The sequence below is a fragment of the Aquarana catesbeiana genome, linkage group LG11 (assembly GCF_042186555.1).
Source record: "Aquarana catesbeiana isolate 2022-GZ linkage group LG11, ASM4218655v1, whole genome shotgun sequence".
In the NCBI taxonomy this organism is placed as follows: Eukaryota; Metazoa; Chordata; class Amphibia; order Anura; family Ranidae; genus Aquarana; species Aquarana catesbeiana.
The window spans coordinates 277,581,015-277,608,892 of record NC_133334.1 but is presented as its reverse complement, the minus strand read 5'-3'; the positions used below and the strand labels follow the sequence as shown (position 1 = coordinate 277,608,892).

Here is a 27,878-nt window from a genome sequence, read left to right as displayed (position 1 = left end):
AGCTTGCTTGCAAACAAAAGCCCATTGATACAGGCTCTAAGGCAAGACCAAGCCAGCAAATAACAAAGTATCTAACCTTTCCTCATGCAACAACAAAAAAATTAGTCTTAAGTACCACATCAAGCGGAAGGCACAAAAATTACTGCTGGTTACTTGGCAAAGAGCAACACAGATGGAAAAAGTAAACATTTGGGGATGAATCTATTAAAAAATACATTGCAGAGCTATTTGTCCAGCGAATTTGAATGTAAATTTGTTGTAAAATCGAATGTTATTAGGCTATTGTCTCTCCAGGTCAGATGTTCATCATTCAGAACGATTGCCTAAATCAGGAAAATTCTGCATTATGGCCACTGGGTGGAGCTGATGATCTTAGGAAAAAAAAAAAATTTACTATGACTGTGAGCTCCATAAAATGGCCTAAAGTTCAGCAGACAATCAGCATGACAATCGCTTCCAAGTTAGTTCTTCATTTTTTTATTGAAACTATTACAAAACATTTTAGAAAATATTTGGTAAGAAATCATTAATCATAATTAACAGTGCTGAAAAATGTGGATTTTTTTTTGTGGCTTAATAAAATAAAAGGTACAGTAAGTGTGTCAAACTCTCTCCCTAAAATGTTCAGCTAAGAACAAGACCCACCCATTGTGTTCCATCAGCTGTAAGTACACGGCACAGCAGAGGTAACTGGCAATGCATGCGATATCGCATATGTCCTTCTATTGCTGGGAGCTGCAGGGGGAACCTGCAATCAAATTTCGCATTCAAAGTTGCAGAATGTGGACAGTCAACGTGCTCATATTTGTATAAAAATACAATGTGACATAAAAACCTTGGGGAATATAATATTCAAAGAAGGCCATGAAGTAGATATTGACAATTGGTCATGTTTAACTGCAGCTCCCAGGGATCAGAGGGCATCGCTTAGGGGTCGTTCACATGGGCATACTACAGCATACACCCATGTGAGGGCAGTGTTTGCCTGGTACATCTGTGCAGGGACACAGCCGCTGCACCCAATTTGACATCTATACACGGACACAGCAGCCACATCCAGTATTACATCCGTGCATGGACACAGCCTCTGTGCCCATTTTGACATCTGTTCAGGGACACAGCCGCTGCACCCAATTTAACATCCATACACAGACACAGCCGCTGCACCCAATTTGACATCCATGCACGGACACAGCCGCCACATTCAATATTACATCCGTGCACGGACACAGCCGCTGCACCCAATTTGACATCTGTGCAGGGACAGAGCCGCCACATCCAGTATTACATCCGTGCACGGACACAGCCGCTGTGCCCAATTTGACATCTGTGCAGGGACAGAGCCGCCACATCCAGTATTACATCCGTGCACGGACACAGCCGCTGTGCCCAATTTGACATCTGTGCACGGACACAGTGGCTGCACCCAATTTGACATCCATGTGCATGCACGGCCCAAATACAGCGCATCCCATTTGACATGAATGGGCATGCATGATACACCTGTGCATCCCTCTGCAGGCAAACTCGGCCTTTGCACGGGCGTACGCTGTAGTATAATGTGGCCAAACTGAACATGCGGCCCCTTAGTGAGGTCACCGTTATAGGCCCCAATAACTAAATTGCTTGCTTCTGGGGTAGGGGCTTGGGAGCCTTATTCATCCTTCTATACAATATCTGATGCCGAAAATAAAAAGCACAAGTCTGAAAGGCATCCTGCAAACGTGTAAACCGTCGTTGATGTTCTCCCTTTGAAAATGCTACTTGCCTGGTTGTCATGATGATCCACTGGGGGCAAAGTAATAAAACCACATACAGCCAGGAAACTGACATTTTCCAGAAGGAAATCAGTAGTAGCGGTCCACATTGATAGATGTTCTTTAATATTTTTTTAAAGCCAATTTTTTAGTTCTGGATAGAGAAGGGAATGGTTAAGATCCCTGTCAGCTTTTTGTTTTTGCTGTCTGTGTCCCATCTAAGAGAATATGCTTCACTTCCTGTCCCAGACACACAGCGGGAAGTAAGAGGTGATCCTGACAAAACAAGGAGATATCCCCTTTTTGCCAGTTGTCTCCAGAACATGTACCTCCACTGGGAGATTTCCCACTGTAAAATTGTGGATTTCCCATCACTTTCTGTACTGAAGACAATGGTCACCAGAACCAATAAAGAAAGGGAATCTCCTTAGTGGGGGACATAGACAGCAATAAAAACCTGACAGAGGTTCTAGACCCTCTACATTCTATTTAAACTGAGGGGGAAAAAAAAGTTCTGAGCTTTATATACACTTTAAAGGAATGAGACTCTCTTTCTTGGTTTCCAGGAACTCCACTAAGAAAAACTCACCTCTGGAGTCCTAGAGATATGTAGAAACTACTGGAACATTTAACTCTCCAGTATACTGTAATATATAAAAAATATATATATTATTTGGCTGTTTTATGGCTTAGCAAACATGAAGTCTAGATTGTCATACCTCTAGAGCTGCCATTCTCAACCAGGGTTCCTCAAAGGGTGGCTTGGGGTCCTTGAGCTGTGACCTTCTATTTGAGGTTTCCTGCATAGTTCCAGGTCCAGTGCCACTTGGCAAAGCCACAGCGGAATGACTACAAGGGTGTCATTCTGACCTGAGATTCCCGGAAACCTGAAAATTATTTCAAACGGTTCCTCTGGGATAAAAGGGTTGAGAAAGGCTGCGCTAGAGTAAGATTGAAGGACTTCAAAAAGGACCACTATACACAAATGATAGGATTTTCATAAATTAAGTTTTGCCTTGTAAGTGGTATGCTTAGTCTCACTGACAACAGTTAAGGTGAATAAGCTGGGAGGGGACAACCCAGGTCTCAGACTTCAAAACTCGGCCCACCTCAGATTCCAAAAATAGGAGGAAAACCAGCTTTTCAGACTTTGACACTTGGGAGCAGGCCAGCTTCTCATAGTTTGATACTTGGGGAAAACCAACTTCCCCAGGTATCAAATACTTGGGGGCAGGCCAGCTCTCAGATTTTGATACTTGGGGACAGGCCATCTTCTCAGACTTCGATACTTCTCACTGGCAACAATAAGGTGCAGAAGCTGGAAGTAGGCAGCCCAGGTCTCAGATTGTAAAAGTAGGGGGTAGGCCAGCTTCTCAGACTTCAGTACTCGGGGGCAGACCAGCTTATCAGAATTTGATACTTGGGAGCAGGCCAGCTTCTCATAGTTCGATACCTGGGGGAAAACCGGCATCTCAGACTTTGATATTTGGGGGCAGGCCAGCTTCTCGGACTTCGATACCTGGGGGCAGGCCAGCTTCTCAGACTTCGATACTTGGGGGCAGGCCAGCTTCTAAGACTTTGATACTTGGGGGCAGGCCAGCTTCTCAGACTTTGATACTTGGGGGCAGGCCAGCTTCTCAGACTTCGATACTTGGGGGCAGGCCAGCTTCTAAGACTTTGATACTTGGGGGCAGGCCAGCTTCTCAGACTTCGATACTTGGGGGCAGGCCAGCTTCTAAGACTTGGATACTTGGGGGCAGGCCAGCTTCTCAGACTTCAATACCTGGGGGCAGGCCAGCTTCTAAGACTTCGATACCTGGGGGCAGGCCAGCTTCTCAGACTTCGATACTTGGGGGCAGGCCAGCTTCTCAGACTTCGATACTTGGGGGCAGGCCAGCTTCTCAGACTTCGATACTTGGGGGCAGGCCAGCTTCTCAGACTTCAATACCTGGGGGGCAGGCCAGCTTCTCAGAATCCATAACTCAGGGGCAGGTCGGCACTCAGAATTCAAGACTAGGGGGGCAGACCAGCTCTCTGACTTTGAAACTCAGGGCAGGCCAGGTTTTGAACTTCAAAACTCATAAAAGGCCAGCTTTTAGACTCTGAATATTGAGAGAAAACAAGCTAGCTGTTAGATTTTCAAACCCAGGTACAGGCTAGTACTCAGACTTTGAAATATGGGGGCAGGCCAGCTCTCAGACCTTGTTGCTCGGGGGAAGGCCATCTCTCAGACCTTGTTACTCGGGGGAAGGCCAGCTCTCAGACTTTGATACTTGGGAGCAGTCCAAAGCCTAAATAGCAACACCTAGAAGTAAGCCATCTCTCAGACTTTGAAACTCGGGGACAGGTCAACTCTCAGGATTTCAAATCTCAAGGAGAGGAGTGCAGAAAGGCCATATTTGCATAATAGAGCAATGTGTCTTTTTGTACTTCTGAGGAGCACTGCAAGGAATGCAAAATTATTTGAAGATACTTCCCAGGGGCTGTGGTTTGTCTGCTACCAACACTAGTATAGAGTTGACTCCATTGAAAACCTAGGTAGTATTGAAGGGAGCCATCTAGCCCAACAGATGACCATTTTGTAAACTTATCCCATATAAGATGATGACCAACTAACATTCCTTCATCTTCTTTCACCTCTACCAGCAGCAAAATATAGAGCAACAGGTTGCACAGAAAAAAAAAAAAGAATTTGTATCTCAGTTTTGGAGCAGGTATGGGGCCTTTTTCTTACAGTTAAGAATATTTCTAGCTCAGCTGACCATAAAACATTTTTGGTATAGTGGTCCTTTAACCAAAGTCAAGCCCTATGTGGACATCCCTGCCGAGGAGCACTTGCAATGTGTGCCAGCCTCTAAAGGAGCTAAGGTTAGCTCTGGTGCTGCTTCAATAAGGACGAAGGTGGAGACGGGACTGTAGTGAGGACCTGGTTCTGAAAGACGAAGATCTTCACCCTCTCGAAGACCCAGAGGAAGATGAGCAGGACACTGACATACTGAACCCAGCCGAATTTGATCATCTCCCAAAATCCAGGCTGATATGTGCAGAATTTATTAAGGACACAACTGGTATTAATTCCCAGAGGGAATTCACATGGAATAAAAAAGGAAAGGAAGTAGAGGAGGAAATGAATGTAACATAAGCAACATTTGGTGACCATATCCCAGATACAAAACAGACTCGGCATAGAACAATGACCTTGGGGCAGTAAAGGGGCAGTAGCCCAGACGGTGCATGGCATGTTTGCTTTTCACTTAGGAACCATGGTGCCATTATTTTGTGGTGCAGAATATTCAATGCCCAAAAAAAAACTGCAAACTAGAAAGCTCTACTAAATTTCACCAAGATACATAGGGGAAGATTTACTAACACTGGAGCACACATAATCTGGTGCGGCTCTGCATAGAAACCAATCAGCTTCCAGGTTTTATTGTCAAAGCTCAATTGAACAAGTTAGAAGTTAGAAGCTGATTGGCTGCCATGCACAGCTGCAGCAGATTCTGAGTATTCCAGTTTTTGTAAGTCTCCCCAAAGTGTCTACTATTGATAAAGTGGTGAATATGACATTCACAAACATTCTCTGCAATGAATCCTCAAGGTCCATGAGTTTCAAGGGCAGCGATTGATTCTTCATGTTCAGAACATTTGCTGTCACAGTCACATCCACCTCTTTATAAATGGATCCCTTAAAAATTCCCCTACATGGATCCTTAATCACCCCCCAAAAAATGCCATTTACTCCCCCCGCCCCACCACTACACTTTATTAATGAGTGGTATGTTTGTGTACGTTCGATAGAAAACTGCGAGCAGGCATGTATGTTTACAATACTGCAGAAAAGACATAGCGTGTCTTTTTAGCAATAAAAAGCTGCCTCCTCGCAGTTTTCTAAAAGTTATGCGGCGTACACATGACGGGACTTTCCAGCAGAAAAGGACCGATGGAACGAATCCGTCGGATATTCCGATCGTGTGTGGGCTTTATCGGACCTTTTCTGTCGAAAAATCTGACAGACCTTAGAAATAAAACATGTTTCAAATCTTTCTAACGGACTCGATTCCTATTGAAAAAACTGTTCGTCTGTATGCTAGTCCGATGGACCGAAAACGACGCAAGGGCAGCTATTGGCTACTGGCTATGAACTTCCTTTTCTAGTCCGGTCGTACGTCATCACGTTTGAAACGATCGGACTTTAGTGGCATCGTGTGTAGGCAAGTCTATTTCATCGGAACTCCGTCGAGAAGTCCTTCGGAGTTCAGTCCCTTTCATGCGGGGCGGACTCCATGAAGCGCATCCACCTGTTTAGCGGGGGATCTCTCCACTGAGCAGGGGGATGACAGGTCCGGACACAGACAATCCCCCCCCCTCCCCCTCGCTGTTCTCTATGGATGGAAACGGACCACCTGTCCACTTCCATCTGACTGTCATCCAATCCGATCTGCCGGATAGATGGGGAATGTTTTTGGCAGGCAGCATCGGATCGGCTGGTGTCAGTAAACCCATGTCCGCTGACATCCGCCACACTCCATAGAGAACAATAGAGGGTCCGATCAGATCCGCCTGAAAAACCGACAGGCAGACCTGATCGGATCGCCCTACGGACACTGGAATCGTGCAGGAAAAGGACCCATGCACAGCATCTGTGCTAGAGATCTACAAGATATAACTCTGGCATCTAACGATATAGTAAAAAGTAAGGATTAAAAAGTATTATTATAATAAAAAGTAACATAAAAAGGATATGAAATGATCTCCACGGGGTACCTGATCACCGCATTGACCACAAATGGATCTGATGCACCTCGTCCAACAAGCCATATTGGACTCGGGTTGTCCAGGACGGTGGTCACTGTAATGACACAAAACATCCCCAAACTATGACCTTCGAAACACACACAATGACCCAAAAGGGGGGACAGGAGGTGAGAGAGAATCCCTCCAATGGTTCCTACACTTCTCCACTTTGCCAAACAAAAGATTTCCCAGCACATTTACCAGCCAGCCTGCAAAACAACAAAATTGGTCCTTTCCAACAATTCACGGTGAAAACTGAGGGTTTTGTTTGCACATATACAGTATGATCCCTAAAAGCACAAAGGATGTACGTTTGTGATGTGTGTTGCCCTTCCATGTGCACTTTCCTACAAAGGCTAGTTATAGGTTGGGGTGGTTTCTGCAGTACTTTTTTATGTAGTTGGTTGAATTGGGTGCGGGGGAAGCACTGGATGTCTTCAGCTGCCATTGTGCCCTTGTTGAGCGTCCCGTGCGTCCCTGTGCTTTTAAGGAGGAGTGGGCTCCCTCCAGGCACACCTGCTCTTAAAAGTAGTTGTAAACCCTTCCATATACCCAGTGAAGTGACTGGCCTCAGAGGTTAATCAAACCCTCCTAAATAAGTTGTACCTGTTTATCTGCGGTCTTCTCTTCTCTACATCTGTTCAAAGTCCAGAGTTTATAAAGCTTGTCTGAGCTGTGGGCGGGGAGCTGAAATTACACTCTGCAGAGTTCAGCAAGGAGAGTTCTGAGAGCTGATTGAAGGGAAAGGACACCCCCCCCCCCCCCACTCCATACAGGAACAGAGCTGAGGCTGTCAATCAGCTGGAGCTCCCTCCCCTGTCACCTTTTATCTCTTGGTGTCAGGAAGACTTGTCAGAAGTGACTCATCCAGATAGCAGAGGAAGGAGGCAGCAGACAGAAATGACACTTAGTGCTCTGGAGTGAGACAAGTACACACTATGGAGGGTTATGCTTTGTTCATACCTCATGTGTGAGGTTTACAACCACTTGCTGACCAGTCGCTGCAGTTAAACTGCGGCAGGGCGGCTCTATTGCGCGAATCGCTGTACATGGCGCTTCGTGTAGCAGTTACAGTGGCACTGCGCCATAGCCACCCGCGATCGCTCCACATCGTAAACAAACAGATCCCCGTTCTGTCAGGAGAGTACAGTGTGATTGTCTGTTCCTAGTGATCAGGAGCAGCGATCTCTCTCTACTCCCAGTCAGTCCCCTCCCCCTCACAGTTAGAAACGCCTCCCTAAGACACACTTAACCCTTTCCCTGCCAGTGTCATTTATAAAGTAATCAGTGCATTTTTACAGCACTGGTCGCTATATGAGCCTAGGTTCACACTATAGCGATACGGGAACCAGCGCCAAATCCCGCATCACATCTCTTCCGCAGCCAGTTCATCACACTGCCCTCTGTGAACAGCTGCGGGTGTCAATACAATGCTAATGACACCCCCAGATCTGTTCACAGATGGCAGTGCGAACTCGCACAGGAAATCGATCGCATGGGTGAGAACACCCATGCAATCCGATTCCAGTGCGGGGGGGGGGGGGAGTCCCTGCACTATTTTCCAATGCGAGTTCAGCCATACTGTATGGCTGAACTCGCATCGCACAGACATTGCATGCGATGGGCACTGCTGTGGGGGTGCGAATCACATGCGATGTCTGTGTTCGCACAAGTGTGAACCCGGGCTAAATGTCACTGGTCCCAAAAAAGTGTCAAAAGTGTCCGATCAGTCCACCGCAATGACGTAGACCCGCTAAAAATCACTGATCACCACCGTTACTAGTAAAAAAAATAATAAAAATGCCATAAATCTATCCTCTATTTTGTAGATGCTATAACTTTTGCGCAAACCAATGAATATACGCTTATTGCAATTTTTTTTACCAAAAATATATAGAATTATACATATTGACCTAAACTGAAAAGTGGTTTTTTTTATTTTTTTTTTGGATATTATAGCAAAAAGTGAAAAAAATTTTCATTTTTTTTTGAAAATTGAGATTCTTTTTTTGTTGTTTTTTTTTTGCAACGTCGCACGCAATTTTCAGTTAGGCCCCATTCACACCTGAGCGTTTTGTAGGTTGAAGCCTGAAGCTACAAAACGCTGGAGGGGAAAAAAAATCCATTATTCTCTATGGAGACGGTTCACATCTCCACTCCAAAACGCCTGAAGCTCAAACAAGTTCTGGAACTTTTTTTTATTTAGGCAGATTTGGGCGTTTTTCTGCTTTTTACATTGGTGACCTTTTGTACAGGTGGCAAAAACGTGGCAAAAATCGTGGTAAAATTGCGCAAATTTTCTGCCTGAAAACACTACGCTCAGGTGTGAATGGGGAAGGGGGTGAATCCTTCCGGGGCTGAAGTGGTTAATCTATCCACAGCTATATATGCTTCAACTTGGGAGACTCTTAACCACTTGCCAACCATATAACTTAAGTACACAGCGGCAAAGTGGCACTGCTGTGCCGGATCACGTACTTGGTAAAATATCAGACACTTCCGGGTTGGGGGCGCGCATGTACCCTGCCCGCCGGCCTGCACCTGCTGCAATTATACACAGCGGGAGCTGATCTGCTGGTACTGCGAACTCAATGTCTATCGGCACCCGGCAAATGAAAATGTGTGCAAATAGAGACAATTTGGTTGTTTTGCTGGCTGGCTGGTAAGTGAGCTGGGAAATCTTTTGTCTGGGATGTGCATTGCCCTTCCTTGCACACCTTCCTGCAGAGGATAGGTATAGGTTGTGGTGGTTGACACTTTTTTTGTATACTTCTCTTTGACAGCGAGGACTTTTTCTGGACTTACCGTTCCTCTCCTGATAGGACGATATGATGTTTGTGAGGTCATAAGAGCTTGCATATGGGCTGGATCCATTAATTACGGAAATCTAGCAAATGAAAGATAGCAGTGTGAGCAGTTATAGTATAATGATGGCCTCACCCACCAAAAGTTAGAAAGGTGAACGGTCTGTGTCACCTTCTACTAACTTAAAGAAGAACTATGGGCAACACTTTTTTTTCTTTTCCATTTTGGATAGAGCAAGGAAGGGCTATAACTCATGTCAAGTTTATTTCAGCAATCTGTGTCCCATTGGGGAGATTTCCCTTCACTTCCTGTCCCATAGCCAAACAGGAAGTGACAGGAAATCCCTAAAACTTAAAGGGAAACTCTTTAGGACTCCCCAGGTCACGATAACCGGTGTCCCTATCGGAAGATTTCCCCTCTATTACTTTTCTGGGGACAACCCAAAATTTGGGATTTTTCTTGACTTTTATTTTCAATGAGTAGAGCATAATTGTGAAGTGGAAGGAAAATGATAAATGGTTTTCAACATTTGTTAAAAATAAATATGTGAAAAGTGTGTGTGTGTGTGAGGGGCATTTGTATTGCGCCCCCCCTGAGTCAATACTTTGTAGAACCCCCTCACAATTATGAGCCACTTTGTGTTGGTCTATCACATAAAATCCCAATAAAATACATTTACGTTTTTGGTTGTAATATGACAAAATGTGGAAACCATCAAGGGGTATGAATACTTTTTCAAGGCACTGTAAGTTCCTTAATGGGATACAGATGGCAAAAAAAACTGACAGTTCTTTTAAACATTCCCTATGATATCCAAAAAAAAAAAAAAAAAGTTTTTTGTTTGTTTCAATGATAGTTTTGGGGCAAAAGAAGTTTCTAACCCAGACAATCAAAGTTAGAAGGGTTATTATTAGTTCAATCAAAAAAACAACAAAAGACTTTTTGGCTCCTGAGTATCTTATAGAAAATCTTAAAGCTAAACTCTAATAAAAAGAAAAAGAAAAAAACAAAGTCATTCTGACCTTTGTAAGGCCCCGATGTCTAAATCCACAGTGATGTAACCCATCCGTATCTTCTTCTGATAAGTGAAAAGGGGAAATTGCTAGTTGCTCTCAGTGTCTTGTTGATGCCTCCTGCACTGCTTTGTTGATGCGGCTCCTTTACAAAGGTGGAGTTCTGCCTAAAAGAGACCCTGTCACCTTGCAGGGCAAAGTAACAGTATCTCTGAGCATTGCATACCCCAAATGCCATGTGCTCATGCAATCAGGTCGCAAGCTTTCGAAGCTTGCGACCTGTTACCCGGCCAGGGCCTTTATCCAAAGGGGGAATCAAGGAGCGATAATCCAACAATCCCCACAGAGGGGTCAGCACCAGCACAGAACTCGGCAAAACAAAAGCCTTTATTAGAGGTATCCTTATCCAGATGCCATCAGATATTTTGTTTAAAAGGGATGACACTAGGCAATACACGACAGATCTAACCGCAGCATGAACGGGTGTTCTAGTCACACACAGTCCTTAAAGGCTTTTGTTTTGCCGAGTTCTGTGCTGGTGCTGACCCCTCTGTGGGGATTGTTGGATTATCGCTCCTTGATTCCCCCTTTGGATAAAGGCCCTGGCCGGGTAACAGGTCACAAGCTTCCAAAGCTTGCCTTGTGGTAAGCGTGCGCTCTATGTGGGGTTATCACTGCGGTGCGGTGGAGGATTTACCTAATCATCACAATAGAAACCAAAACCTCCTCGTTATTCCAAAAACCCGCTACAAAACAAAAGGAGAACGAAGATTTGCAGTCCAAGGACCACGGCTATGGAACGCTCTACCTACCCACATCCAAACCATCAGGCCTTCAGGAAGAAAGTCAAGACCTACCTCTTCTAAGGAGCTGGACAACACAGGAGAGACCTAGCGCCTTGAGGCGATTCAGTTCGCATGTGCAGTGCTATACAAATCATTCATTCATAGAAGATTAGTCACATGGGCTTAAGGCTTTGAACATTACCACTTTCATATAGATGGACGTTTTATCTCAACATATGTATTTTTTTGTTTGATTTATAGAGTCTTTAATTTTTGGCTTAATATCACTCTGATCAGCGCTGCCACCTATGAGTCTAAGTCCTCATGCACACGGACGTTTTTACAGCTGCTTTTTTGAGCTTTTTTTGCAGCTTAAAAAGGCCTGTCTATGTTAGTCTATGGCTTCATGCCCACCTAGGCGTTTTTGAGCTGCAAGTGGCATAGGCGTTTTTAAGCTGTAAAAAAACACCCAGGACCAGTGGGTTCTGAGAGACGTTTTTCAGCTGTAAAAACGCTCTAACGCTGAAAAACGCTGAAAAACGCTCAAAAACGTCATTCACCAACGTTTTTTAGCGTTTTTGATCCATTGAAAAAAAAAAAAAAAAAATTTGAAAAAAAAAAAAAACGCTGAAAAACGCTGAAAAACGCTGAAAAAAGTTTAAAAAAATCACTGCAAAGATACTGGCGTTTTCATAACGTTTTTTTAACAGCCTGTGTGCATGAGGGCTAAATGGATACCGGTCAGTGGGCTCATGTGGTCCCTAAACATCTGCATTGCTAAGATTTCCTGTAATAACTTGTGACTTTACCAAGACTGCTAGGCCATAGGAATTGGGTGATTCTCTGACAGCTGAACTCCCCAGTTATTTATTTTGTATAATGAAAACTCTTTTGGGGTGTGGTGGGACGCCATGACTGAGACTTGTACCTGCCGTGCCATATGGAGGAAAGCAGAGTTATACAGTGAGGGGAAAAAAAAGTATTTGACCCCCTGCTGATTTTGTACATTTGCCAACTGACAAAGAAATGATCAGTCTGTAATTTTATTGGTCTGTTTATTTTATCAGTGAGAGGCAGAATAACAAAAATATCCAGAAAAACGCATTTCAAAGGAAGTTATAAATTGATTTGCATTTTAATGAGCGAAATAAGTATTTGACCCCTTCGCAAAACATGACTTAGTAGTTGGTGGAGAAACCCTTGTTGGCAATCAGAGGTCAGACGTTTCTTGTAGTTGTCCACCAGGTTTTCACACATCTCAGGAGGGATTTTGTCCTCTTTGGAGATCCTCTCCAAGTCATTAAGGTTTCCAGGCTGACGTTTGTTAACTTGAACCTTCAGCGCTCTCCACATATTTTCTATGGGATTAAGGTCTGGAGACTGGCTAGGCCACTCCAGGACTTTAATGTGCTTCTTCTTGAGCCACTCCTTTGTTGCCTTGGCCGTGTGTTTTGGGTCATTGTCATGCTGGAATACCCATCCATGACCCATCTTCAATGCCCTGGCTGAGGGAAGGAGGTTCTCACCCAAGATTTGAAAGTACATGGCCCCGTCCATCGTCCCTTTGATGCGGTGAAGTTGTCCTGTCCCCTTAGCAGAAAAACCCCCAAAGCATAATGTTTCCACCTTCATGTATGACGGTGGGGGATGGTGTTCTTGGGGTCATAGGCAGCATTCCTCCTCCTCCTCCAAACACGGCGAGTTGAGTTGATACCAAAGAGCTTGATTTTGGTCTCATCTGACCACAACACTTTCCCCCAGTTCTCCTCTGAATCATTCAGATGTTCATTAGTAACCTTCAGATGGTCCTGTACATGTGCTTTCCTGAGCAGGGGGACCTTGCAGCGCTGCAGGATTTTAGTCCTTTACGGTGTAGTGTGTTACCAATTGTTTTTTCGGTGACTATGGTCCCAGCTGAGATCGACAAGATTCTCCCATATAGTTCTGGGCTGATTCCTCACCGTTCTCATTCTTCCATTCGTGAATAATCGCACCAACTGTTGTCACCCTCTCACCAAGCTGCTTGGCGATGGTCTTGTAGCCCATTCCAGCCTTGTGTAGGTCTACAATCTTCTCCCTGACATCCTTGGACAGCTCTTTGGTCTTGGCCATGGTGGAGAGATTGGAATCTGATTGATTTCTTCTGTGGACAGGTGTCTTTTATACAGGTAACAAGCTGAGACTAGGAACACTCCCTTTAAGAGAGTCCTCCTAAGCTCAGCTTGTTACCTGTATAGAAGACACCTAGGAGCCAGAAATCTTGCTGATTGATAGGGGATTAAATTGCAAATCAATTTATAACTTTTTTGAAATGCGTTTTTTCTGGATATTTTTTGTCGTTATTTTGTCTCTCACTGTTAAAATAAACCGACCATTAAAATTTTAGACTGATCATTTCTCTGTCAGTGGGCAAACGTACAAAATCAGCAGGGGGGTCAAATACTTTTTTCTTTACTGTAATTGGGGCTGTTCCAAGAGATAAACGTAATACAACGTGCCAAATGTAATACAACTTGCCAGCACCCACGCCAAACTGAATTATTGGTATTGGCAGAGGGGTCTGCCTCTGTAGCTGGTTTACTCTTCTTACATTGTAGGTGGTGTCCAGGCCTTGGTGTCTCAGCAGCTGTCTCTGTTGTAGTCTCAGGTCTCCATTGATGTAAAGCTGGGCTCCAGGAAGTGGAGACGCATGCTGAATAAACGCCATGCTCTGCATTACAAATGTAGACATCCTCTGAAAGAATCATAGAGATACAGTATTTTAGAACAGCAAACACCTGGAAAAAAATAAATAATAAAAATCTGTATTTTTTGATAGAAAATTTCATAGAACCCCCAAACATTATATATTTTTTTAAAGCAGAGGTCCTAGAAAATAAAATTGGTGGGTTATGCAATTTTTTATGTCACATGGTATTTACGCAGCGGTTTTTCAAAACGCAATGTTTTTGGAAAAAATCCACTTTAATGATTTTTAACCCCTTCCCGCCGACCGTACGCACATCTGCGTACTCGGCTTTCTGGGGTTATACTGGGATGATGCCCGCAGCTGCAGGCATCATCCCGGTACCGTTGTTTAGTGCCGGCGATCGGCTAACCGTATATAACAACCGATGCGGCTAAAAGCCGCACGGCTGTTATACTGGAGGAGCGGGACGGGACATCCCCCCCTCCCGCCGCTCTTACCTGGCCTCCCGTGCGATCGGGAGGCCCGGTGTCCAATCGGCTGCTGGGGGCGGGCTGGAACGAAGCTGTGGGCGGCTTCGTTCCAGCTTTCTTAATGTAAACGCGCAAGCGACGTTATGACGTCACTTCCCGTTTACTCGGCTGCCAATGGCGCCGGTTTTAAAAAAATATACAGTGTTCAGAATCGCCGTTTTCGGCGATCTGAATACTGTGAAGTGCAAAGGAGGGATGGGGGGTCTTTTGGAGTACCTGTCACCACCTATTACTGTCACAAGGGATGTTTACATTCCTTGTGACAGCAATAAAAATTTTTTAAAAAAATGTTTTTTTTAAACACAATTTACAAGTATAAAAAAAAAATAAAATTAAAAAAAAAAAAAAAAAAAATTTTTAAAGCGCCCCCGTCCCTGCGAGCTCGCGCAGCGAAGAAAACACATACGGAAGTCGCGCCCGCATATGTAAACGGTGTTCAAATCACACATGTGAGACATTGCCGCGATCGTCAGAGCGAGAGCAATAATTCTAGCCCTAGACCTCCTCTGTAACTCAAACCTGGTAACCGTAAAAAAAAGCGTCGCCTATGGAAATTCATAGGTACCGTAGTTTGTTGCCATTCTACGAGTGCGTGCAATTATAAAGGGTGACATGTTTGGTATCTATTTACTCTATTTTTTCACATTATACAAAAAAATTGGGGTAACTTTACTGTTTGAATTTTTTAAAATTCATGAAAGTGTCCCTTTTCCAAAAATTTGCGTTTAAAACACCGCTGCACAAATACCGTGTGATATAAAATATTGCAACAATCGCCATTTTATTCTCTAGATTCTCTGCTAAAAAAATATATATAATGTTTGGGAACTCTAAGTAATTTTCTAGCAAAAAATACGGATTTTAACTTGTAAACACCACATTTCAAAAATAGGCTTAGTCATGAAAGGGTTAATGCAAAAAAAACACACTACATAACCCATTTTTTTTTGGTAAAATATAAAGGTGATGTTATGCCGAGTAAATAGATACCTAACATGCCACTCTTTAAAATTGCGCAAGCATCTGGAATGGCGACAAACTACAATACATGAAAAGAGGTTATGAGTGGTCCTACGCAGATGGCTAAATAGATCATAAAGGCAGCTACAGATGATGTCTAGATGACGAAACGTGTCGGGCGGAGCTTCTAGCATCTTTGCATCACTTCGAGTTTGGAGCCGTGGAACACGAATCGTCCCAGCTTCCTGGTTTTTAAAACGTTTTACACATACAGAGAGGATGCGAGTATGTTTTCAACTGTATACACTCAATAAAACTTTTGGAAAATGGTATTATGCTATGGGAGCATCTTTTCTCTGCATGTGGGTGACACGGATGAATATTTAAAAGAGCAAAGCTAAGAGTGGTCTCTAAAGGCATGGTTCTGGGAATTGCTGCACAATGGCAAACACTGTGAATGTGAAATACCCCTTCGAAGTGATGAAAATGCTCTTTGCTTCCAGTCTCCTAGAGCAGGGGGTCTCGGAACTTTCTAAACAAGGGGCCAGTTTACAGTCCTTCATACTTTAAGAGGAGGTAGACTTGAACCAATGGGTGTGGAAAACGTCCTGTCATCCAGTGGGAGTAAACCATGCCCTATCTTTGGTGCCAGTGGGAGGACTAGTTCCCCATCATTGGTGTCAATGGAAGGAATTGTGCCCTGTCGTTTGTGTCATTAAGAGGAATTGAGCCCTTTTGATGGTGTCAGCGACTGAAATTATGCCCCATTTTTGGAGTCAGTGGATAGAATAGTGCCCCCAAGGGCCCGATAAAGGCAAGCAAAGGGCAATATCTGGCTCCAGCCTGCAGTTTGGAGACCACTGTCCTAGACCATAGAGGTGATCGGAAACTATCCATTCCCCGAACACCTCTATTGTAAGCCGGCGCAAATGCTGGATCGGATCCCAGGCTTTCCGGCTTTTACTTTGTAGAGCATCACCGGCTAAGAAATTGATACTGGGGTTATTGCTGGCAGCTGCAGCCGTAGCGCTGGTATAACCACTTGAAGTCAATCCTGTACATGTACAAGTGGTTAAAGTGGTTTTTCACCTTAATGCAGGTGTGCAGGTGAAAAACCTTCTGTGCTGCAGCCCCCCCAGAGGCGCCCCCCCCCCCTTTTTCTTACCTGAGGCCGACCCGATCCAGTGAGGTGCATGAGCTCAGCGGCTTCAGCTGATGTCGCTCTCCTCATTGGACAGATTCATAGCAGCCACTGCTGTCAATCAAATCCTGGGACACAGGAGCTGGGGGGCAGAGCCAGGTCCCGCTGTCTGCGTAAATGAACTTTGGAGCTAGCCCGCACAGGTGCCCCCGTGGAAAGCGGCTTTCTGTGGGGTGAACCCGATAAGAGGGAGGAGCACCGTTGGGCACCCCAAAAGAGGAGGATCAGGGTAAGTATAACAAAGAAAATATGAACCTTTACAAAACACTTTAAGCTCTTTGCCTGGAGGAAACTTCTGTTGCATGCAGTGCCCTGTGCTGTATTTCTACTGAAAAGTGTCAAATAACTGAGCAGTGACTCTGGAACCAATCAGATTTGATCAGTCAGATCAATGAGAAATGGTGGGGGTGTTCTGTGCTACCACACTTCTCATTTACCTTATAGGATAGTGGGACAACTAGAAAAATTGGAGGCAATCTTGCACTTTCATGCTACGGTATAGACTTACAATGCTGAAGCAGCTTTTATAAAAATAAAAATGTATTAAAAAACACAAAGAAGGAATTCTTAAAAAAATACCAACAAGACATGTAAGTCTATACCGTACCATGAAAGTCCAAGGTTGCCTCCATTTTTCTAGTTGCCCCATTAGTATTTAGGCCGAAGGTACTTTATATTTTCTCTCTATTCCAGTAGCGCAATATATATGCCTTATAAGATAAGCCTTTAAATGTTCTATACACCACAAAACATTGTCTGGTCCATAGGACGAGGAGTCTACGTACATAGAGCTGGTATGAGAAGGTCAGAACAAGCTGCACCCCGTACACGTTCTCTGTGGGCAGCAATGGAAGCTCCAACCTAAAGTTCAGCCTGTCCATTTTACCATCTTGGTTGCCATCCTCTTCCCAAGCCTACAAAACAGGAAAGAGCCGCTCATTAGACTGTAAAACACCAAACAAAGCAAATGTAAGAGGACTTTTACCTGTGTTATGTATATTACATCTTCATTATCGATGTGCAGTTATGAAAGGTGGAGTGGTGGACTGTTATTTCCCCAGCGCCCAATATAAACAGCATTACAGAAAGTACAGATGGGTGGTCTTTGTAAACCACAAATATTCTGTGCAGATAGACTAAAAACTTATTAATAAAATAAAAAATAGAGGAATGCCAGCTGACACTTAAGGACAATTCAGAACGCCTCAATCAGATATTTAAAAAAAATACAGTGCAGCGCAATGAGATTAGACAAAACAGTCCATATCATCATCTAATTAATGGTAAAACCTGTAAATAAATGAATGTGAAGAGCCTCCTAAGGTGCAATGATGGACAAAGACAATGAAGCGGTGATTGTAGCCCATCCACCACAGATAACTCCAATCTCTCAGCTCAGAGTCGACCTGTAAAAGGTCATACAGCATTTGACCCACACCTGGGGTACCGATCGCTTTATGATCCAGCCAGTGGTCACATCACACATAAGAACGAAAAAGAAGGAGACAGTCTCCGTTTTAAAAGTTTAATTGTAAAGTAAAAAGGAAATCCACTTACAAATGCAGCACTCCGGCCGAGTGCTAGCAAACAGGCATGTAGTGAGTACAACTGGTTACAAACCAGGAAGATGGCTGCGGGTGACGCCAGACGTAGCTCCTCTCCCCATACGCATTGCGTCCTACGGGCAGGACTTCTTCAGCGCGGGGTCGGAGGTACGTCGTCAGCCAGGGTGGTCTTTGTGCCTGTGAACTATCATTAGACTCGGTTCATAGACACGCCGGTCCTCCAGTACTGGGCTTGGGCCAGCAATGGGATGTGGGCAGGTAGGGTGAATGGCGTGGCACGGGGGGGGAGCAGTTACTGGAACCGATCCCCTGGAACTGATCCCCTGTATGGCTCTCTCTGCAGCAGCTGAAAGCTGACATCTTCATGATGCTGGGTGACCCTCTGGGAAGGACATGGGGTATAAGAAGGGGCCCTCACTCTGCAGACCCTGTCTGATCATCGGGGTGTGTGCAGTATCCCTCTATGTTGCTGCACTATTTGGAATTGCCTACCTGCCTTTTCAGTAGGTAGGTCTCTTTTTTTCTTTAGTATCTCAGTAATTACCATACATCTAGCACTTATTCTGTTACCATGCATTTTGACACGGTTATCTTTCACGGTGGATTTTATTATTCATTTTTTTTTAAACAGATTTTGTTTTTTCCAGGGCACGTGTTCCTTTTGGGACCCTAAATATACTTGTTTTGCACTACGGCCATTTTTCTGGTCATTACTACTTAGCAATTTTTACACTGAGCTATTTTCATCTTCTCACATATGTTCTCTCTGCACAGAATTTCTTTTTCTTTCTTTCACTTCTTGTTATTTTGTTTCCCTACTTATTTTTATCCATTCCCGTATAGGGGTCCTGAGGTGGGGGTCCCGCCTCTGTGCCCCCGCCTCCTGGTCACCCATTTACCCTTAGCTCCCGGGGGAAACCATTGCCGTGAAGGTTTTCACACCGTGGAGATCCAGATGGCATGCCCTTAAAGCGGAGTTCCACCCACTTTTACAAGGTGGTCTTAAACTAAAGACCACCCCTCCACCCCTCGTTTTTGGATAGCTATAATATTTTTTTTCTTTCATACCTTTTTTAAGTACCAAGTGTACTTCCGTCCTCGCTTGGTCGCGGCACAGGATGTCCTCTTCTGCGGCGAGCCCTCCTCCTTCACCCCCGCTGCCTTCTGGGACCTGTGTGTGTCCCAGAAGACGAGCTGGGCCATTCAAAGTGCCACGCGACTCACGCATGTGCAGTAGGAAACCAGCTGTAAAGCCTGAAGGCTCCATTGCCAATTTCCCTTAGTTGGAATGGCGGCGCCTGCACTCGAGCCTGTGGACGAATCAGCCTGGGGGGGCGCGACATTGCGGGCTCCCTGGACAGGTAAGTGTCCTTATTTAAAGTCCGCAGCTACAGTACTTGTAGCTGCCGATTTTGAAAAAAACTTTTTTGCGGCTGGAACTCCGCTTTAACTTTTACCATGTGGTTTTGATTCTGCTCAAGTAATCATTTACATGAGCCCGGTCCCCCCCCCTTCCAAATACTCACGGAGCCTGATCTCGGTCATGCGTTGTATTTGTGAATGGGCTCATGGAGTACAAAGCGTTCTGTGGGGAGATGTAAGTAGAGGAGGGGCATGTTGTGTAGGAGAGCCACGTCACTTGCCAGAGCACAGGACCCATACTATTGGTGCAAAATGAAAGCATAAATAGTATATAACAAACAATGATCCAGGAGGCAGCGAAAACCTTCTGAGATTTAACTTTTTGTAACCCTGCAGAATTTTTGAAAAAAAAAATATATATATATTTATTCCTGGAGTTCGTCTCTAAATTGCAGAATCAAAAGCATCCCTGCACAATCTACTGATCTCTGTCCTTCATGAGTTAAGCTGGCCAAAAATTCTTCATCGCCCGACACTACCAGGAGTGTCAGAAGCCTAGTACCCCCCCTCTGCACACTGTGATTCCTTCCTCAGACCCATCCCCCTCTACAGGATGCGGTAGTGACATTGAGGTCAGGGGCAGGAACCACAGAGCGGGGGGGAATAGACATCACAGGAAGCGTACCAGATACTGAAGATGATTTAACAAGTTTAGCTCATGAGGGCAGCAGATTGGCGGCACGTTCAACCAGAGGAGTGAGAATTGATCCTTTGCCTTGCTGAAATATCTTTAAAGTGGAGTTCCGCCCAAAAATGGAGCTTCCACTTTAAGTGATGGTGACATGCCACTTTTTTTTGGGGGGGGGGGGGGGGGGGAGCGGATACCCAGTTTTTACAGGCACCCAGCTCCCACTACCTCACCGGGCTTGGCGGCGCCGGAAGGAAGTTCACCTCTCCTCCCTCCCTGCAATCTTCACATAACAGGTCCCAGAAGATTGCCCGGCCATTCACAGCGTGCAGCGCGGCTCTGTGAAGTCACAGCCGAGTGCCCACAGTTAGAATGTCGGCGCTTCGGAAGGGGAGGGGGAAAGGAGCGGGGCTTCCTGCACCCGCATCGCTGGAGCGTGGGACAGGTGAGTGTCCGATTTTTAAAAGTCACCACATACACTTTTTGTAGCTGCTGACTGTTAAATGGGAGGAACTCCGCGTTAATCCTCTATAATTAAGAAAGTGACATTGTTTGGGTTGATTGCCATTGATGTCCAGTGACCTGCCTATGCAGGTAGGAGGGAGGTGGTCTGTGCAGAGCCTTGGAGGACTTTTAAGACCACCTGATCCCCGTGGGCTCCTATTTTCCCCTTTTCCCTTCAAAAAAATTCCTGAAGAAGCTCCTCTGAGGGAAACATGTAGAGTAAGAAGAGGTTATACGTGTCCAAAGAAATAATACGCAATTCTTGTAAATGTTTACTGAGATTTTAAAGAATTGTTCAAATAAAATGTATATTTTTTCAAATTGATTGTTTTTTCTATATCTTTGTACCTTAAAAGTCCCGCCTGCCCATTCTTTCTTTTTTTAAGAAAGTGACATAGTCAAGAAAGTTACTATGACAAAGCCAGAAGCTAGATTGCCAATTAACGTAAATGCTTTCTCCATCAGCAAAGTTTCCATTGCTCTCGACTTTACAAATAGCAGATCTAGTAACTGTGCGACATACCGAGACCAGAGGAATTCTCAGCCTCCCGCCTATCAAGCTGTTGAAGTGCTGAAATGTGCTCCAAGCCACATAACCTCCACTGGTGCTGTTTAAGGCGATCAGCAAAACCTCGTACTGGAACCGAACGTTGGGCTGCTCCTCGTATGTGCTTCGCTTAATCCAAAATCCTACAAAAGATGAAAGTACTGTATTTATCGACGTATAACACGCACCCCATGTTTAGGAGGGAATTTTAAGGAAAAAAATTTTTAAGGAAAAAAAAAAACTTACATTTAAATGCCCATCAATGCAGCCTTATCAAAGTCCATCTGCAGCCTTGTAGTGTCATTTGCAGCCTTGCACAGTGACACTGCAGACTTGTCAGTGTCACTGCAGTTTTTAACCACTTCAATACCGGGCACTTAGACACCTTCCTGCCCAGACCAATTTTCAGCTTTCAGCGCTGTCGTAATTTGAATGACAATTGCGCGGTCATGCTACACTGTACCCAAACAAATTTTTTATCATTTTGTTCCCACAAATAGAGCTTTCTTTTGGTGGTATTTGATCACCTCTGCGGTTTTTATTTTTTGCGCAACAAATAAAAAAAGACCGAAAATTTTGAAAAAAAACAAGTTTTTCTTTGTTTCTGTTAAAACTTTTTTGTAAATAAGTACGTTTTCTTCTTCAATGACGGGCACTGATATGGCTGCACTGACGGGCACTGATACGGCGGCACTGATGGGCACCGATGAGGTGGCACCAATGAGGTGGCACTGATGAGGTGGCACTGACGGGCACTGATGATGGGCACTGATAGGCAGCACTGATGGGCACCGATAGGTGGCACTGGTATGCGGCACTGATGGGCACTCATAGGTGGCACAGATGGGCACTTATAGGCGGCACTGATGGGCACTCATAGGTGGTATTGATGGGCACTCATAGGTGGCATTGATGGTTACTTATGGGTGGCACTGATAGTTGGCACAGATGGGCATAGATGGGCACAGATAGATGGGCACTGATGGGCACTGACAGGTGGCATGAATGGACACTGATGGGTGCCACTGATGGCACTGCTTGTTTGCAGTGATGCCCCTAAGGGTGGCATTGCTGGGCATCACTGCAACATAATGGTGCCAATCAGTGCCCATTTGTGGGCACTGATTGGCACAGATTTGGCATACTGGGCACATGTGGATGGCCATGGGGTACATACCTGGCCATCCACATGTTGCCCCTTCCCTGGTGATCCTAGTGGTGATCCCTGGTGGTCCAGTGTGGTGATCTGAGGGGGGGCTGCGCTGATAAACAATCAGCGCAGACCCCCCCTGCCAGGAGAGCCGCCGATCGGCTCTCCTCTACTCGCGTCTGTCAGACGCGAGTGAGGAAGAGCCGATCAACGGCTCTTCCTATTGACAGCGTGATCAGCCGTGATTGGACACGGCTGATCACGTGGTAAAGAGCCTCCGCCGGAGGCTCTTTACCAAGATCGGTGGAGCGGTGTGTCAGACTGACACACCGCTCCACCGATCGCCGCGATGCGCTCGTCAGGATAACAGAACCACTTCCCGGACGTCAATCCGCTATAGGGCGGGCGGGAAGTGGTTAAATATGGTGCAGCTGAGATACACAGAGCCGGTCCTGTGTATCTCGGCCTCTTTCGGCTCCTCTCGTAGTCCTGTGGGCGTAAACGAGCGGCGCCAATATACATACATAGCCGAGTGTACTCGGTTAGGTTCGGCTAGCTCCGCTCACAGTCACGCCCAGTCTCTGCGTTATGTCCATCATAGGGCGGGACTGGGCGTGACTGTGAGCGGAGCTAGCCGAACCTAACCGAGTACACTCGGCTATGTATGTATGTCGGCGGCGCTCGCTCCTCCGCTCACAGTCAGCGAGGGATCAGCGTTTAACACGCACCCGCGATTTTTCCCCTGATTTTAAGGGGAAAAAAAGTGTGTGTTATACGCCGATAAATATGGTATATTAACCACTTGAATACCGGGCACTTTCACCCCCTTCCTGCCCAGGCCAGCTTTCAGCGCTCTCACACTTTGAATGACAATTGCGTGGTCATGCTACACTGTACCTATATGAATTTTTTTGCATTTTTTTTTTCACACAAACAGAGCTTTCTTTTGAAGGTCTTTAAAGGGGTTGTAAACCCTCACGGTTTTTCACCTTAATGCATTCTATGAGTGAGAAATATGTAGCGCAAAAAGCATATAAGTCCTGGAAATAAACCCAGAAAAAGGTGCATACACACCCCGCTGCGTCACTCGGGACCCGGTGCGCGTGCCCGGCGGCCGCGATGTCCGCCGGGCACCCGCGATTGCCGGGTAACAGAGCAGGAGCGTGGATCTGTGCATGTAAACACAGATCCACGTCCTGTCAGAGAGGAGAGGAGACCGATGGCGTGTCCCTTGTACATAGGGACAGTGATCGGTCACCTCCCCCAGTCAGTCCCCTCCCCCCACAGTTAGAATCACCTCCTTAGGTCATACATTAACCCCTCGAGCGCCCCCTAGTGTTAACCCCTTCCCTGCCAGTCACATTTACACAGTAATCAATGCAATTTTATAGCATTGATCGCTGTATAAATGTGAATGGTCCCAAAAATGTGTCAAAAGTGTCCGATGTGTCCGCCGCAATATCGTAGTCACAATAAAAATTGCAGATCGCCGCCATTACTAGTAAAAAATAAATAAATAATAAAAATGCTATAAATCTATCCCATATTTTGTAGACGCTATAACTTTTGCGCAAACCAATCAATATACGCTTATCGCAATTTTTTTTACCAAAAATATGTAGAAGAATACGTATCGGCCTAAACTGAGGAAAAAAAATGTTAAAAAAAAAAAAAAAAAAATTGGATATTTATTATAGCAAAAAGTAAAAAATATTGTGTTTTTTCAAAATTGTCCCTCTTCTTTTGTTTATAGCGCAATAAATAAAAACCGCAGAGGTGATCAAATACCACCAAAAGAAAGCTCTATTTGTGGGAAAAAAATGATAAAAATTTAATTAAGGTGCAGTGTAACATGACCGCGCAATTGTCATTCAAAGTGCGACAGCGCTGAAAACTGAAAAATGGCTTGGGCAGGAAGGGGGTGTAAGTGCCCTGTATTGAGGTGGTTAAAAAAAAAATTGATTAATCGAACACGAAAATGTTAATCAATAACAGCCCTATGATAAAGTGATAGGTCCACACAGCAGCTACATGTAAACAAATGGTTGTGATGTTGGTGACATCGGTACCCCTATATGGACACATATCCGTGTTCAAGAGACCCACTGAACTAGATTTATACACACTGAAGAATGATGTTTAGTTAAATTCACATAAAAAAATTACTTTTGATAGACTGTTTTTTTTCAGCAGCAGAAAACGAAGTCTCACCTTGGCTGCGATAGGACACTAGTAATGGAGGGATGTAGGTAAGTAGCAGCACTGCGATCAGGAAGAGGGTGGCCTTGGAGCAGATGTTGGTTCTGTATCTGACCAGGTAGGGGTGGGAGTAGACTTCATAGATGGCCATAGTAAGGCGACCAGAGCAATCACTTCTTCTCACTTCCTGCAAAACACGCAATTCCAGAGGAATAAATATTAATGATGTTGTTCCACCTAACTCCACCCTCTCCTATACCTAAACCCCACCTTCTTTTCTGTAGATCACCCCCAACCTTTAGAACACCAATTCCTAAAAGGTTCGGACCCGGTTTAAAATCTACATTAAAAAAAAAAACAATGCAATGATCTGCAAATCTCATATTTTTTTCCCCAATAGCAAACATATCAATTTTTTAAACTAAGAAAATTGACAATTTTAAGGAAAAAAAAAAAATCAGGTGATTTTGTAATTTGATAGCAGCAACAAGTCTCAAAAAAGTTGGGGCGGGGCCATGTTTACCACATTGTAGAGTCCCTCTTCTTTTGCCAACACTCTGTAAACCTCTGGGAACTGAGGAGATCATTTTTTTTTTTTTGGCATTTTGGAAGAGGAATGTTGTCCCGTTGTTGCCTGATATAAGATTCAAACTGCTCAGCAGTCCTGAGTCTTCTTTATTGTAATTTTTAATTGAAAGATGCTCCAAATATTTCCAATCAGTGAAAGGTCTAGACTGCAGACAGGCCAGTTAAGGACCCGGACTCTTCTACAAGGAAGCCATGCTGCTGTCATAGATGCAGTATGGGGTTTAGCATTGTCCTGCTGAGATATGGAAGGACTTCTCTGGAAAAGAACGTCACCTGGATGGGAGCATATACCGCTTTATCCACTGGATTTATCTTTCGGCATTGATGGCGCCTTTCCTGATAACTGAGCGCTGATAACAACTTCATTAGTACCATTTACTTTCCTTGCCCTTTCCCAACTTTTTACAGATGAGTTTCTGTCATCACTTTCAAAACTACCTGATTTTTTTTTTTTTTTCTAAAAATGGTCCAAATTTTCAGTTTAAACATTCAATATGTTTTCTAGTTTCTATTGTGAATATAAATATGGATTTATGCGATTTCGAATCACTGCATTGTGTTTTTATGTAGATTTTACACAGCGCCTCAACTTTTGTGGAATTGGGGGGTGTATATATGGACCTCAAGTCCACTCCTGTATAACATCCTCTTATATCTAGTATATATCCCACTGATCCCAGAAATATACCCTGCAGTGTCCCCCCCACCAATCCTCTATATACGCTCTGATGTGTCCCTCCATCGCCCTCCAGTGTCACCCCCCCCCCCCGAAACACTGTCCTGGGTCTCCTCCTCCCATACCCCCTCTAGTATTCCCCCTTATCCCCCACCTGTATCCACCCATACCCTCTCTCGTGTCCCCCTAAACTCAATCCCGTATATCCCCACTCATGTCCCCCCATACCCTCTCATGTGGCCCCCCCTATCCCCCCTCCTGTGTCCCCCCTATACCCTCTCCTGTATCCCCCCAACCGCATCCCTCTTATACCCTCTCCTGCCCCCTCATACCATCTCCTTTGTCCCCCCATACCCTCTCCTGCCCCCCCATTCTCTCCTGTGTGTCCCCCATACCATCTCCTGGTTCCCCCCCAGACTCCCTCATTTGTCCCCCCCCCCACATACTATCTCCTGTGTCCCCCCCCCACACCCTCTCCTGTGCCCCCCCCTCATACCCTGTCCTGTGCCCCCCCATACCCTCTCCTGTGCCCCCCCTCATACCCTGTCCTGTGCCCCCCCTCATACCCTGTCCTGTGCCCCCCCTCATACCCTGTCCTGTGCCCCCCTCATACCCTCTCCTGTGTCCCCCCCATGCCCTCTCCTGTGCCCCCCCCATGCCCTCTCCTGTGCCCCCCTCATACCCTCTCCTGTGTCCCCCCCATGCCCTCTCCTGTGTCCCCCCCATGCCCTCTCCTGTGCCCCCCCCCATGCCCTCTCCTGTGCCCCCCCATACCCTCTCCTGTGCCCCCCTCATACCCTGTCCTGTGCCCCCCCTCATACCCTCTCCTGTGCCCCCCTCATACCCTCTCCTGTGTCCCCCCCATGCCCTCTCCTGTGCCCCCCTCATACCCTCTCCTGTGTCCCCCCCATACCCTCTCCTGTGTCCCCCCCATGCCCTCTCCTGTGTCCCCCCCATGCCCTCTCCTGTGCCCCCCCATACCCTCTCCTGTGCCCCCCTCATACCCTGTCCTGTGCCCCCCCTCATACCCTCTCCTGTGTCCCCCCCATACCCTCTCCTGTGTCCCCCCATACCCTCTCTTGTGTCCCCCCATGCCCTCTCCTATGTCCCCCCCATACCCTCTCCTGTGTCCCCCCCATGCCCTCTCCTGTGCCCCCCATACCCTCTCCTGTGACCCTCCATACCCTCTCCTGTGCCCCCCCATGCCCTCTCCTGTGCCCCCCATGCCCTCTCCTGTGCCCCCCTCATACCCTCCCCTGTGTCCCCCCCATACCCTCTCCTGTGTCCCCCCCATACCCTCTCCTGTGTCCCTCCCATACCCTCTCCTGTGCCCCCCCCATGCCCTCTCCTGTGCCCCCCTCATACCCTCTCCTGTGTCCCCACTATGCCCTCTCCTGTGTCCCCTCCATGCCCTCTCCTGTCCCCCCTATGCCCTCTCCTGTCTCCCCCCATACCCTCTCCTGTGCCCCCTCATACCCTCTCCTGTGTCCCCCCTATGCCCTCTCCTGTCTCCCCTCCATGCCCTCTCCTGTGCCCCCTATGCCCTCTCCAGTGCCGCCCCCCATACCCTCTCCTGTGCCCCCCATACCCTCTCCTGCGCCCCCATACCCTCTCCTGTCTCCCCCCCCCATACCCTCTCCTGTGCCCCCCATGCCCTCTCCTGTGTCCCCCCATGCCCTCTCCTGTGCCCCCCCCCCATACCCTCTCCTGTGCCCCCCCCCATACCCTCTCCTGTGCCCCCCCTCCATACCCTCTCCTGTGCCCCCCATACCCTCTCCTGTGCCCCCCCCTCATACCCTCTCCTGTGCCCCCCTCCATACCCTCTCCTGTGCCCCCCCTCCATACCCTCTCCTGTGCCCCCCATACCCTCTCCTGTGCCCCCCCCTCATACCCTCTCCTGTGCCCCCCTCCATACCCTCTCCTGTGCCCCCCATGCCTTCTCCTGTGCCCCCCTCATACCCTCTCCGATCACACACAGTTCGGATCTCTCGGGCCGCGCGCTCTCCAGCTTCCCATCTCCATGGTAACAGACGCCTTTCCCCGGAAGCACATCCGCCTGTCAGGT

At 46.2% G+C, this 27,878-nt stretch overlaps 1 protein-coding gene across 2 annotated transcripts; it reads right to left on the bottom strand.

Moving 5' to 3' along the window:
* Window positions 1-461: 461 nt before the first annotated feature.
* On the bottom strand, window positions 462-27,878 carry TMEM231 (transmembrane protein 231). Of its 2 annotated transcripts, XR_012236649.1 has the most exons (9): window positions 27,773-27,878; window positions 24,562-24,736; window positions 21,177-21,343; window positions 17,320-17,448; window positions 13,745-13,888; window positions 9,357-9,438; window positions 6,502-6,606; window positions 3,310-4,799; window positions 462-3,276 (listed from the first exon to the last, which is right to left on the bottom strand). XR_012236649.1 is itself a non-coding variant. In XM_073605899.1 (8 exons), exons 2-8 carry the CDS (start codon window positions 24,698-24,700, stop codon window positions 4,627-4,629), a joined length of 939 nt encoding a protein of 312 aa, XP_073462000.1. In that variant the 5' UTR covers window positions 24,701-24,736; window positions 27,773-27,878; the 3' UTR covers window positions 462-4,626. The 2 variants fall into 2 exon arrangements, 1 of the variants encoding a protein (XP_073462000.1); XM_073605899.1 differs by having other exon boundaries at window positions 462-4,799.

Coding starts and splice junctions, on each gene's coding strand:
- TMEM231 (XM_073605899.1), bottom strand. CDS start 24,700: ATGGCCATCTATGAAGTCTACTCCCACCCCTACCTGGTCAGATACAGA. Junction 17,449..21,176: donor TGAGAATTCCTCTGGTCTCG/GTATGTCGCACA, acceptor CCTGTTTTGTAG/GCTTGGGAAGAGGATGGCAA. Junction 13,889..17,319: donor CCTTCTCATACCAGCTCTAT/GTACGTAGACTC, acceptor TGATTCTTTCAG/AGGATGTCTACATTTGTAAT.